Source organism: Bufo gargarizans, unplaced genomic scaffold (assembly GCF_014858855.1).
Source record: "Bufo gargarizans isolate SCDJY-AF-19 unplaced genomic scaffold, ASM1485885v1 original_scaffold_1339_pilon, whole genome shotgun sequence".
NCBI classification, from domain to species: Eukaryota; Metazoa; Chordata; class Amphibia; order Anura; family Bufonidae; genus Bufo; species Bufo gargarizans.
Genome location: NW_025334315.1, coordinates 248483 through 263841, shown reverse-complemented (window position 1 = coordinate 263841; position 15359 = coordinate 248483). Strand labels below are relative to the sequence as shown.

Below are 15359 nucleotides of genomic sequence, written 5' to 3'. Positions count from 1 at the left end.
GGGAGGAAAATGCGTAATTCAGCTGTTGAAATACAGCTTAAGCCACAATTGGAATCTCCAAACGCTGCTCCTCCACAATAGGGTTCTTGTGAATATACCACCCTATACGATTCATTATACTCTAAGTTTGGGGCCAGAAGCAGAGATCATAGAATAGCAAAAAGGAAGAATTTCTCTATATTGCAGTAGCTGCTGATAGACAGTAGGTGGTGCAAAGTTAGACGGCTAACCTCCGGCACTCCAAGCTGTGGTGAAACTACGACTCCCAGCATGCTCCATTTATTTCTATGGAGTTCTGAGAACAGCCAAGCAAGTGTACGTCTTGGGAGTCCTAGTTTTACCACAGCTGGAGCGCTGGTGGTTAGCTATCACAGGACTAGACAGTCTATAGATGCACCAGACGTATCTTCCAGCATCAGCCACTGTGAGAAATCTGCTGCCGTTTATGTCTCACTCAGTAAATGCGTGTTTCTCTTTACACCATCAGAGGCAATGTAAAATAGGTGATGTATCACCGATTCAGTATATGGCCGTATCCATGAATCTTTAGAGCATGGTCACACAGTCAGGTTTCCTGATGCAGTTTTGGAATCCAAAATCAGTAGTGAAGTAAAAAAAGAGGAGATGTTGTATCTGTCCTTTATACTTTCTCTTCTTTTATGATCTAGTCCTGATTTTGGCTTCATTAACGGGGCAACTAGCAAAAGTCTAAATCACTTCATCTAAAAAAAATCTGCCTGCATCCACCTGAAAAAAAGCTTTCAAATCATGAACACTAGGGGTCTCACTTTCAAAGTCCACTGCCTGGTGTCAGGCAAGATCCGTCCCTGGAAGCGTGAAAGACAGCTGAGAGAAAGTGGGAGCGTGTCAGAGCCAGCTGAGACCATGAGCCTGTTAAAACAACCGCTTCTATACTGCTATGAGCTCAGAAGCTAAAAACTAACATAGTGGGAAGTAAGGGAAAGGACATCACAGCAATACAGTGGGGGCAGATTCCACAGAAGAGAGATGCCCCTGCTTGTGAGAGAAATGCATCTAGCTGTGCAGCTGAAGAGGGGAATGATTAGCATAAAAAAAAACATTAGGAAAACCCAAAAAGACCAGTTCCTTCACAGTTATGATTGTACAAAAAAGCACAGCCACTATGCAAACTTAAAAAAAAACAACTCAGGTATGCTTTAAAGAGGACCAGTAACCTCTCCTGACATGTCTGTTTTAGTATCTTGGAATCCTCTTGTAGTAACAATTCTTATGACTCTATGTTGTGTCATCCCTTTATTATCCCTTGGGGTACAGCCACACAGTCAGGTTTCTGCATGTAGTTTTTAAAGCCAAAATCAGCAGTAGATGATAAAAGGAAAGTATAAGGCCTCTTTCACACGGGCGTCATGTTTTTTGCCCGGATAAGAGGCGGGTGCGTTGCGGGAAAATGCGCGATTTTTCCGCGCGAGTGCAAAACATTGTAATGCGTTTTGCACTCGCGTGAGAAAAATCACGCATGTTTGGTACCCAGACCCGAACTTCTTCACAGAAGTTCGGGCTTGGGATTGATGTTCTGAAGATTGTATTATTTTCCCTTATAACATGGTTATAAGGGAAAATAATAGCATTCTGAATACAGAATGCTTAGTATAATAGTGCTGGAAGGGTTAAAAATAATAAAAAAGTTAACTCACCTTCTCCTCTTGTTAGCGTAGATCCCGGTCTGTTCTTTAGCTGTGGACTGAATGACCTGAGGTGATGTCAGATCACATGCTCCAATCACATGGTCCATCACCATGGTGATGGAGCATGTGATCTGACGTCATCAAAGGTCCTTCAGCCACAGCTAAAGAACAGACCGGCCTCTACGCGAACAAGAGGAGAAGGTGAGTTAACTTTTTTATTATTTTTAACCCTTCCAGCACTATTATACTAAGCATTCTGTAGTCAGAATGCTATTATTTTCCCTTATAACCATGTTATAAGGTAAAATAATACAGTGAATAGACTGTCACCTAGAACCCATGCGTGAAAATCGCACCGCATCCGCACTTGCTTGCGGATGCATGCGATTTTCACGCAACCCCATTCATTTCTATAGGGCCTGCGTTAAGTGAAAAACGCACAAAGAGGAGCATGCTGCGATTTTCACGCAACGCATAAGTGATGCGTGAAAATCACCGCTCGTGTGCACAGACCCATAGAAATGAATGGGTCAGGATTCAGTGCGGGTGCAATGCGTTCACCGCACGCATCGCACCCGCACGGAAAACTCGCCCGTGTGAAAGGGGCCTAAAGGACAGATACGACTTCTCTTTTTTTAATTCACTCCTGATTTTGGCTTCTGCATCAGGAAACCTGACAGTGTGGTCGAACTCTTAGGCCTCTTTCACACGGGCGTGAGTTTTTTTGCCCGGATAAGAGCCGGGTGCGTTGCGGGAAAATGCGCGATTTTTTCTGCGCAAGTGCAAAACATTGTCATGCGTTGCACTCGCGTGAGAAAAATCGCGCATGTTTGGTACCCAAACCCGAACTTCTTCATAGAAGTTCGGGCTTGGGATTGATGTTCTGAAGATTGTATTATTTTCCCTTATAACATGGTTATAAGGGAAAATAATAGCATTCTGACTACACAACGCATAGTAAACCAGCGCTAGAGGGGTTAAAAAAAAATAAAAAATAATTTAACTCACCTTAGTCCACTTGATCGCGAAGCCCGGCATCTCCTTGTGTCTCCGCTGCTGATGAACAGGACCTGGGGTGAGCTGCTCCATTAAATACAGGTTAAGGACCTTCGATGACGTCACTCCGGTCATCACATGGTACGTCACATGATCTTTTACCATGGTGATTCACCATGGTAAAAGATCATGTGATGACCGGAGTGACGTCATCAAAGGTCCTTAAGCTCTATTTAATGGAGTAGCTCACCCCAGGTCCTGTTCATCAGCAGCGGAGACACAAGGAGATGCCAGCTTCGCGAGCAAGTGGACTAAGGTGAGTTAAATTATTTTTTATTTTTTTTAACCCCTCTAGCGCTGGTTTACTATGCGTTCTGTATTCAGAATGCTATTATTTTCCCTTATAACCATGTTATAAGGGAAAATAATAATGATCGGGTCTCCATCCCGATGGTCTCCTAGCAACCATGCGTGCAAATCGCACGGCATCCGTACTTGCTTGCGGATGCCATCCGATTTTCACACACCCCATTCACTTCTATGGGGCCTGCGTCACGTCAAAATCGGAAAATATAGAGCATGCTGCGATTTCAACTGAACGCACAAGTGATGCGTTAAAAACATCGCTCATGTGCACAGCCCCATAGAAATGAATGGGTCAGGATTTAGTGCAGGTGCCATACGTTCGCCGCACGGATCGCACCCGCACGGAAAACTCGCCCGTGTGAAAGGGGCCTTAGAGAAATTATGAATTAAAGGGGTTATTCACCCCCCCAAAGCCTCATATAGATTATACGTACCCCGTTCCCCAGCACCTGCGTTACTCCTGATCCCCGCGCGTCCGCCACTGATCCTGAACATCTGGTGACGGGGTAGCAGTTAATAGCAGGCCACGCCGGGGATGAGCCTCCCAGCAGGTATAAGTATAACCCCTTTAATCACTAGTCTAGGGCAGGGATAGCCAACCTGCTGCTCTCCAGCTGTTTTAAAAATACAATTCCCCCCATGCCCTGTGATAGCTGTAGGCAGTCTTTGCATGCTGGGAGTTGTAGTTTTGCAATAGCTGGAGAGCAGCAGATTGGCCATCCCTGGTCTAGGTGGATGTCACATGTTAGGAGTGTGTCCCTGCACAGTCTGACACCATCCAATCAGTGCTGCCAGTGTCAGACTGTGCAGGGACACACCCCCAACTGGTAACACCCAGCTGGTTCTTCATTGCAAACTGTTAGTAATTCATTCATCATTTCTAGCAGGAATAATACAGGAATGCCTCAACATACACTACGTGCAGAATTATTAGGCAAATGAGTATTTTGACCACATCATCCTCTTTATGCATGTTGTCTTACTCCAAGCTGTATAGGCTCGAAAGCCTACTACCAATTAAGCATATTAGGTGATGTGCATCTCTGTAATGAGAAGGGGTGTGGTCTAATGACATCAACACCCTATATCAGGTGTGCATAATTATTAGGCAACTTCCTTTCCTTTGGCAAAATGGGTCAAAAGAAGGACTTGACAGGCTCAGAAAAGTCAAAAATAGTGAGATATCTTGCAGAGGGATGCAGCACTCTTAAAATTGCAAAGCTTCTGAAGTGTGGTCATCGAACAATCAAGCGTTTCATTCAAAATAGTCAACAGGGTCGCAAGAATGTGGAAAAACCAAGGTGCAAAATAACTGCCCATGAACTGAGAAAAGTCAAGCATGCAGCTGCCAAGATGCCACTTGCCACCAGTTTGGCCATATTTCAGAGCTGCAACATCACTGGAGTGCCCAAAAGCACAAGGTGTGCAATACTCAGAGACATGGCCAAGGTAAGAAAGGCTGAAAGACGACCACCACTGAACAAGACACACAAGCTGAAACGTCAAGACTGGGCCAAGAAATATCTCAAGACTGATTTTTCTAAGGTTTTATGGACTGATGAAATGAGAGTGAGTCTTGATGGGCCAGATGGCTGGATTGGTAAAGGGCAGAGAGCTCCAGTCCGACTCAGACGCCAGCAAGGTGGAGGTTTGGGCTGGTATCATCAAAGATGAGCTTGTGGGGCTTTTTTGGGTTGAGGATGGAGTCAAGCTCAACTCCCAGTCCTACTGCCAGTTTCTGGAAGACACCTTCTTCAAGCAGTGGTACAGGAAGAAGTCTGCAAGGTAAGAAAAACATGATTTTCATGCAGGACAATGCTCCATCACACGCGTCCAAGTACTCCACAGCGTGGCTGGCAAGAAAGGGTATAAAAGAAGAAAATCTAATGACATGGCCTCCTTGTTCACCTGATCTGAACCCCATTGAGAACCTGTGGTCCATCATCAAATGTGAGATTTACAAGGAGGGAAAACAGTACACCTCTCTGAACAGTGTCTGGGAGGCTGCGGTTGCTGCTGCACGCAATGTTGATGGTGAACAGATCAAAACACTGACAGAATCCATGGATGGCAGGCTTTTGAGTGTCCTTGCAAAGAAAGGTGGCTATATTGGTCACTGATTTGTTTTTGTTTTGTTTTTGAATGTCAGAAATGTATATTTGTGAATGTTGAGATGTTATATTGGTTTCACTGGTAAAAATAAATAATTGAAATGGGTATATATTTGTTTTTTGTTAAAGGGAACCTGTCACCGGGATTTTGGGTATAGAGCGGAGGACATGGGTTGCTAGATGGCGGCTAGCACATCCGCAATACCCAGTCCGCATAGCTCTGTGTGCTTTTATTGCTTAAAAAAATAAATTTGATACATATGCAAATTATCCTGAGATGAGTCCTGTACGTGAGATGAGTCAGGGACAGGACTCATCTCAGGTTAATTTGCATATGTATCAAATCTGTTTTCTTACACAATAAAAGCACACAGAGCTATGGGGACTGGATATTGAGGATGTGCTAGCGGCCATCTATCAGCCCATGCCCTCAGCTCTATACACAAAATGCCGGTGACAGGTTCCCTTTAAGTTGCCTAATAATTATGCACAGTAATAGTCACCTGCACACACAGATATCCCCCTAAAATAGCTAAAACTAAAAACAAACTAAAAACTACTTCCAAAAATATTCAGCTTTGATATTAATGAGTTTTTTGGGTTCATTGAGAACATGGTTGTTGTTCAATAATAAAATTAATCCTCAAAAATACAACTTGCCTAATAATTCTGCACTCCCTGTAGAGTCATAAGGATAGATGCTTCAGAATTGTTATTACAGGGAAGTTGCAAGTAGTTACTAAAATAAACATGTCAGGAAAGGTAACGGCTCCTTTTTAAAGGGATTTTCCAGTCTCTCAATATTGACAACCTAGATCAACATCAGGCACTGCCACTGATGAGCTGTTTTCGGGAGCTACATGGAAATCAAAGAGTGGAGAGAGCTGGGAGCAGAAGGCTCCATACACAGTGTAGTGGCTGTGCCGGGGTACTGCAGCTTAGCTCCCATTCACATGAAAACATCCAATTAGGAGAATGGGAGCTGAGCTGCAGTATGTCGGCGGTCACTACACTGTGTATGGGGCTTTCTGCTTCCAGCTTTGTCCACCCTTTTGTTTCTGGCGCATTGGTGGGGGTGCCTAGTGTCGGCCCGATATTGAGATACTGGACAACCCCTTTAAAGGAAACCTGTCACCGGGATTTTGGGTATAGAGCTGAGGACATGGATCGCTAGATCGCCGCTAGCACATCCGCAATACCCAGTCCCCATAGCTCTGTGTACTTTTATTGTGTAAAAAACCCGATTTGATACATATGCAAATTAACCTGAGATGAGTCAGAGCTTGAAAATATGACTCTTCTCTGGTCACACAAGTAAGATATGACTCTTTTATGTTAATTTGCATATGTATCAAATTGTTTTTTTCACACAATAAAAGCATACAGAGCTATGGGGACTGGATATTGCGGATGTGCCAGTGGCCATCTAGCAACCCATGTCCTCAGATCTATACACAAAATCCAGGTGACAGGTTCCCTTTAAGGAGATATTCATATGAGGGAGATTTGTTACAAAAATTTCTGCAATAATTCTCTTGATTGTGTATTCAACTTCACATTTATGGTATATGCACGGTCTCTATGATTCACCGTCCCCATAATATTTAATAATAAATGAGAGGAGGCCACATGCTTTAGGGTAGGTTCACACACAGGTTTTTGTGGTCGTTTTTGAGCCAAAGCAAGAAGTGAATGGGTTGGAAGGAAAGACTTAGGCCTTTTTCACATGAGCCATGCGGAATGTATCGGAGTCTGTTCAATGCAAAACTGATGGTTTTGCATACAAGTTGAATCAGTTTTGTCTGTGACCGTGTTCAGTGTGTCTGTTAGGATTCAATCCATTTTATACACACATGGAAAAACACTGAAGACTAACACACATCTACTAGCAAGCATCAGAAAAAAATGGACTGCATCCAGATGCCATGCGTGTGCTGACCGTTATTTTTCACTGACCCATTGGGGCACACTTATCAAGCTCGCCTGTTTTTAGGCGTACAATTAGGTGTATTGCAATTGTCTGCCTTTCTTTCTCCAAGAATGTATTAAAAGTCGCACAGCCGTTGATGAATTAGACTAGGCGTATTGCTATTAGTCTGACCTCCGGTGGTTGGTTTTCCGTACAACAGGTTCATATTCACTTAGACTGGTCTAAGGCCCCTTGCAGACGAGCGTGTCCGGATTAGGTCTGGATGCGTCCTGGTGCATTGCGGCAAACCCGCGCGAGTAGGTACGCAATTGCAGTCGGTTTTGACTAAAATTACGTTCCGTTGTTCAGTTTTTATGGTACCCATAAAAATGTGGTACCCAGACCCGAACTTCTTCACAGGAGTTCAGGTTTGGGTTTAAGGTTATGTAGATTGTATTATTTTCCCTTATAACATGGTTATAAGGGAAAATAATAGCATTCTGAATACAGAATGCATAGTACAATAGGTCTGGAGGGGTTAATTTTTTTTTTTTTTAACTCACCTTAATCAACTTGTTCGCGCAGCCGGCATCTCTTCTGTCTTCTTTTGTGAGGAATAGGACCTTTGATGATCTTTTACCATGGTGATAGATCATGTGACGGACCATGTGATAAGCGCAGTGACGTCATCAAAGGTCCTATTCCCTAAAGAAGAAGACAGAAGAGATGCCGGCTGCGCGAACAAGTGGATTAAGGTGAGTTAAATTATTTTTTATTTTTTTAACCCCTCCAGCCCTATTGTACTATGCATTCTGTATTTAGAATGCTATCATTTTCCCTTATAACCATGTTATAAAGGGAAATAATACAATCTACACAACCTTGAACCCAAACCTGAACTTCTGTGAAGAAGTTCGGGTCTGGGTACCACATTCAGTTTTTTATCACGCTCGTGCAAAACACATTGCACCCGCGCGATAAAAACTGAACAACGGAACGCAATCGCTGTCAAAACTGACTGCAATTGGGTACCTACTCGCGCGGGTTTGCCGCAACGCATCCGGACCTTATCCGGACACGCTCATGTGAAAGAGGCCTAAGGGAACAACTTATAGCAAATGAGGCAGTGGAAAAATGGCCCATGGGTCATTGAAAGAGGTTTAGGCAGAAACCCTTCTGTCCTGTGTGGGGCCTGGTTTGATCCTTGCTATGGGGCCCCTACTTCTCTATGTACGCCACTGAGTGGAGGAAAACGCTTCCGTTTTGTCCCCTTTCATTGTGAAGGGGGACAAAAAAAAGAAAAAAAAAAAGAAAGGAAGTGCACCAGAATGCATTCCGTTCCGTTTGGTTGTGTTTCCATGCCGAACAGAAAAACTCTGTAAGCAGTGTTGGGATTGATCCAGCATGACACACAATGTAAGTCAATGGTGACGGATCCGTTTTCCCGGACACAAAAGTAAACGGATCAGGCGCCCATCGACTTACAATGGTTTTAGTGCCGAATCCGTCATGGCTGTTTTAGAGATAACACAACCGGATCCGTTCATAACGGATGCAGACGGTTGTATTATCATAACAAAAGCGTTTCTGCTGATTCCCTGCCGGATCCAGCAAAAAAGCAGATATAAAAGTAGCCTATTTAGTATGCGCATGAAAAAAAAAAAAGAAAGCACATCTGATGTGCGACTCTGAAAAGTCGCACATCAGCCGCACATTGCGACTTTTAATGCAAAAACAAAAGTCACACTTCACAACTCAAAACTGACAAAGAAAAGTACGCCAGTCCTGGGGTGGAATAGAAATTAGACTGTTTTTAAGACAAATTCAGGTGTAAAAAAAAAAAGGCCGCACCCACATAATTAGAATGGAAAAAAGCCGCAAAAGTTAGAAAACCTCTGAATAAGGGTACTTTTTGATTCCGGCAGGCCATGTACAAACGGATCCATCTCATCTGGAATAACGGATCTGGCATTTAAAGATCAAAAGCAAAAATAGCTCCTCCTATGTCCCGATGAATTCGCAGACCGGAAAACCGGATCCAGTGATGCAGCATTTTCCGGAACACTTGGTACCGGATCCGGCATTAATACATCTCTATGGAAATCAATGCCGGATATGGCAATTGTTTCGGGATTTTGTCTGCAAAAAATACAGCACAATGCTGCGCTATTTTGTCCGGTCAAATACCGTACGAGGGACGGAACGGAAGACATCCTGATACATGCTGAACGGATTGATTTCCATTCAGAATGCATTAGGACAAAACGGAAGCATTTTTTTCCGGTACTGAGACCCGTTACCGGATTTCAATACCGGAAAAGAATAACGCCAGTGTGAAAGTACCCTGATGCACACGACCGCGTGCTGGCCGGGTCCGTGCTGCGGACCACAAATTGCGGTCTGCAATGCATGGGCACCGACCGTGGGGCAGCCGCATGCGGATCGTGGGACCCATTCACTTAAATGCACAACTTTTTTGCGGTGCGGAGGCACGGCCAGAAACACAGGTTCTGATCCGTGCTTTCGCACCGCATCTTTGGATTTGCGGACCCATTAAAGTGAATGGGTCTGCGTCCGAGATGTGAGGTACACACGGCCGGTGCCCCTTGCAGACGAGCGTGTCTGGATTACGTCCGGATGCGTTCAGTGAAAACTGTGCGATTTTGCAAAGACATTCAGTTTTGTTTGTACTCGCGTTCAGTTTTTATCACGCAGGTGCAATGTGATTTACTGCGTTTTGCACGCACGTGATAAAAAACTGAATGTTTACAAACATCTCTTAGCAACCATCCGTGAAAATCGCATCGCATCCGCACTTGCTTGCACCGTTCACTTCTATGGGGCCAGCGTTGTGTGAAAATCGCAGAATATAGAACATGCTGCGGTTTTCACGCAATGCAAAAGTGATGCGTGAAAACCAACGCACAAGTACACAGCCCCATTTAAATGAATGGGTCTGGATTCCGTGCGGGCGCCATGCGTTCACCTCACGCATTGCACCCACGCGGAATTCTCGCTTGTGTGAAAGGGGCCTAACAGTTCAAAATAGTCAAAGAGGCTCCAAAACAGGTGCAATTCCAGTTGTAAATGTGACCAGAAAATGACTGTCCTAAACTGCATTTTTACACCTAAAACAGACGTAGACACTATAATAAAGGGGAGTTTTCCTCTGAACTGTTCTGCCCCAACCATATAGGGAAATGCTGACATTAACTCTTTATTCACTCCTGACTGATCACTCCGGTAGATGCTGGGGGTTGTGGTAGCCACATTCCTGACAAGAAGTCGTTCACACACGGCGGCGGCGGGGAGGGGTCTGGGGAATATGGAGCTCTCTGGGAGGAAGTGAGGCGATGGGTTAGGAATTCATGTGGAGTTCAGCTCGGACGGCTCCGCTCAAGGCTGGAAAGTTTATGTGAGCCGCGGCGGAAAATGCCGCACTTCACCGTGGTGCCGGTCACCGAGCGGCCGCAGGACGACTACTGCTCCGTGGAGGGGTTCAACTACGTGGATTACACCGAGTCCCGGCGCCCGGCTCCCGACCTGTACGACACCGTTAGCTCCGATGGTGAGTACATGGCGGGGCGGATGTGTGTGGCAGGGAGCGCGGTGTGGCGGGGTGACAGTGGCTCTGCTCCTCCTTATATACTGGATGGCAGCCAGCTACAGACTGGGTGATATAGATACACATATATACTCACACACAGTATACACACACTATACACACAGTATATACACACTATATATATATATATATATATATATATATATATATATATATATATATACACACAGTATACTCACAGTATACTCACATGCATACACACTATATATACACATGCATACACACTATATATACACTACACACTATATATACACATGCATACACACTATATATACACTATATATACACATGCATACACACTATATATATATATATATATATATATATATATATATACATACACACTATATATATATATATATATATATATATATACACACAGTATACTCACATGCATACACACTATATATACACATGCATACACACTATATATATATATATATATATATATATATATGCATACATACACACTATATATATATACACACAGTATACTCACAGTATACTCACTATATATACGCATGCATACACACTATATATATATATATATATACAGTATACTCACATGCATACACACTATATATATATATATGCATACATACACACTATATATATATATATATATATATACAGTATACTCACATGCATACACACTATATACTCACATGCATACACACTATATACTCACATGCATACACACTATATACTCACATGCATACACACTATATATACACATGCATACACACTATATATATATATATATATATATATATATATATACATACATACACACACTATATATATATATATATATATATATATATATATACAGTATACTCACAGTATACACACTATATATACGCATGCATACACACACTATATATATATATATATATATATATATATATATTATACACACATGCATACGCACTATATATACACATGCATACGCACTATAACTATATATATATATATATATATATATATATATATATACACACAGTATACTCACATGCATACACACTATATATACGCATGCATACACACTATATATACGCATACATACGCACATGTACAGTATACATATATATACTCACTAGGGTTGTCACGATAACAAAATTTTTATTACATTTCGATACCATAATAAAGTATTGCGATACTCGATACCACGCGAAAAAAATAAAGCAACAAAAAAGCCGCATGCCTTCCGCATTTTATGGAATGTCCAGCCCATAATCAAACAGTCCTATCCTATTTTTTTGGGGGGGACAAGATGACAATCGTTGATGGCATTACTTATTATACTGCAATTTATTGTCCATGTACATTGTATTTCATGCACTTTGCACTTTAAATGTATGTACTGAATTTGGCTCCAATATCTTGTCCATGGTTGGCGAGGTCTTCTATACATGTCCCCCACTGGGGTATGTATTTATTATCTAGCACCTCTTTGGCCTTATCCAATGTTTTTTCAATGCTGTACTCTGTCCAATTGTGATCCTTCCACCCTGTGTGTCATCCACCATTGTTTTGTATTGTCTGTCATTGTATTTTATTGGATTTTCCCTTTTTCGGGAACCATAATAAAGTTTATATATATATATAGTGTTAGTCGTGCTGTGCCTGTTCTCTCCTTTTGGTGTCTATACTTGGTATATAGGCCTAGTACGCATACTCACTTAGCGCTCTTTCACACCTGCGTTATTTTCTTCCGGCATAGAGTTCCGTTGTCGGGGCTCTATGCCGGAAGAATCCTGATCAGTTTTATCCTAATGCATTCTGAATGGAGAGAAATCCGTTCAGGATGCATCAGGATGTCTTCAGTCCAGGACCGGAACGTTTTATGGCCGGAGAAAATACCGCAGCATGCTGCGCTTTTTGCTCCGGCCAAAAATCCTGAAGACTTGCCGCAAGGCCGGATCCGGAATTAATGCCCATTGAAAGGCATTGATCCGGATCCGGCCTTAAGCTAAACGTCGTTTCGGCGCGTTGCCGGATCCGACGTTTAGCTTTTTCTGAATGGTTACTATGGCAGCCAGGACGCTACTGGTTGCCATAGTAGTAGTGGGGAGCGGGGGAGCAGCATACTTACCGTCCGTGCAGCTCCCGGGTCTCTTCAGAGTGACGTAAGGGCGCCCCACGCGCATGGATGATGTGATCGCATGGCACGTCATCCATGCGCATGGGGCGCTCTGACGTCATTCTGGAGCGCCCCGGGAGCCGCGTGGACTGTAAGTATACCGCTCCCCCGCTCCCCACTACTACTATGGCAACCAGGACATTAATAGCGTCCTGGCTGCCATAGTAACACTGAACGCATTTTCAAGACGGATCCGTCTTCAAATGCTTTCAGTTCACTTGCGTTTTTCCGGATCCGGCGTGTAATTCCGGCAAGTGGAGTACACGCCGTATCCGGACAACGCAAGTGTGAAAGAGGCCTTAGTGAGTTATTTACGATTGGTGTTTATCATACAGATTGTGTAGACATTAAATATGAGACATGTAGGCTCTACAGAAGGTGAGATCTTTGTAAAGTGGGGACACATGCATTAAAGAGGACCTTTCACCGATTATTACACTGGTAACTAAGTATACAGACATGTAGAGCGGCGCCCGGGGATCTCCCTGCACTTACTATTATCCCTGGGCGCCGCTCCGTTCTCCCGCTATGCCCTCCGGTATCTCCGGTCACTAAGTTATAGTAGGCGGAGATTTCAGTCACTAAGTCATGGTAGGCGGAGTCTGCCCTTGTTCTGCTCTAGCGCTGGCCAATCGCAGCGCAGAGCTCACAGCCTGGGAGGTTATTTTCTCCCAGGCTGTGAGCTCTGCGCTGCGATTGACCAGCGCAACAGAAGAACAAGGGCAGACTCCGCCTACTATAACTTAGTGGCCGGAGATACCGGAGGGAATAGCAGGAGAACGGAGCAGCGCCCAGGGATAATAGTAAGTGCAGTGAGCCGGGCGCCGCTCTGCATGTCTGTATACTTAGTTCACATTGTAATAATCGGTGAAAGGTCCTCTTTAACCACCTCAGCCCCCCTAGCTGAAACCCCCTTAATGACCAGACCACTTTTTACACTTCTGCACTACACTACTTTCAGCGTTTATTGCTCGGTCATACAACTTACCACCCAAATTAATTTTACCTCCTTTAATTCTCACTAATAGAGCTTTCATTTGGTGGTATTTCATTGCTGCTGACATTTTTACTTTTTTTGTTATTAATCGAAATTTAACACATTTTTTGCAAAAAAATGACATTTTTCACTTTCAGTTGTAATTTTTTTTTTTTAAAAAAACGACATCCATATATAAATTTTTCGCTAAATTTATTGTTCTACTTTTGATTTTAAAAAAAATGTTTGGGTAAAAAAAAAAAAAAATGGTTTGGGTAAAAGTTATAGTGTTTACAAACTATGGTACAAAAAATGTGAATTTCCGCTTTTTGAAGCAGCTCTGACTTTCTGAGCACCTGTCATGTTTCCTGAGGTTCTACAATGCCCAGACAGTAGAAACACCCCACAAATAACCCCATTTCGGAAAGTAGACACCCTAAGGCCTCTTTCACACGGGCGTCATGTTTTTTGCCCGGATAAGAGGCGGGTGCGTTGCGGGAAAATGCGCGATTTTTCTGCGCGAGTGCAAAACATTGTCATGCGTTTTGCACTCGCGTGAGAAAAATTGCGCATGTTTGGTACCCAGACCCGAACTTCTTCACAGAAGTTCGGGCTTGGGATTGATGTTCTGAAGATTGTATTATTTTCCCTTATAACATGGTTATAAGGGAAAATAATAGCATTCTGACTACAGAATGCTTTGTATAATAGTGCTGGAGGGGTTAAAAATAATAAAAAAGTTAACTCACCTTCTCCTCTTGTTCGCGCAGATGCCACTCTGTTCTTTAGCTGTGGACTGAATGACCTGAGGTGACGTCAGATCACATGCTCCAATCACATGGTCCATCACCATGGTGATGGAGCATGTGATCTGACGTCATCAAAGGTCCTTTAGCCCACAGATAAAGAACAGACCGGCATCTGCGCTAACAAGAGGAGAAGGTGAGTTAACTTTTTTATTATTTTTAACCCCTCCAGCACTATTATACAAAGCATTCTGTATTCAGAATGCTATTATTTTCCCTTATAACCATGTTATAAGGGAAAATAATACAGTGAATAGACTGTCACCTAGAACCCATGCGTGAAAATCGCACCGCATCCGCACTTGCTTGCGGATGCATGCGATTTTCACGCAACCCCATTCATTTCTATAGGGCCTGCGTTACGTGAAAAACGCACAAAGAGGAGCATGCTGCGATTTTCACGCAACGCACAAGTGATGCGTGAAAATCACCGCTCGTGTGCACAGTCTCATAGAAATGAATGGGTCAGGATTCAGTGCGGGTGCAATGCGTTCACCGCACGCATCGCACCCGCACGGAAAACTCGCCCGTGTAAAAGGGGCCTAAGGTATTCGCTGATGGGCATAGTGAGTTCAATGAACTTTTTATTTTTTGTCACAAGTTAGCGGAAAATGATAATTTTTTTTTTTTTTTCTCTCCTTACAAAGTCTCATATTCCACTAACTTGTGACAAAAAATAAAAACTTCCATGAACTCACTATGCCCATCATGAAATACCTTGGGGTGTCCTCTTTCCAAAATGGGGTCACTTGTGGGGTAG

General features: G+C 43.2%; 1 protein-coding gene across 1 annotated transcript in view; it reads left to right on the top strand.

Moving 5' to 3' along the window:
* The first annotated feature begins 10375 nt into the window (after positions 1-10375).
* The window catches only part of LOC122923188 (solute carrier family 12 member 4-like), an 84542-nt gene continuing 79558 nt past the window's right edge, over positions 10376-15359 (top strand). Inside the window, exon 1 of the mRNA XM_044273923.1 lies at positions 10376-10617. Coding sequence (XP_044129858.1) covers positions 10482-10617 — 136 coding nt within the window. The 5' untranslated portion in view covers positions 10376-10481. The remainder of the gene's footprint in view (positions 10618-15359) is intronic.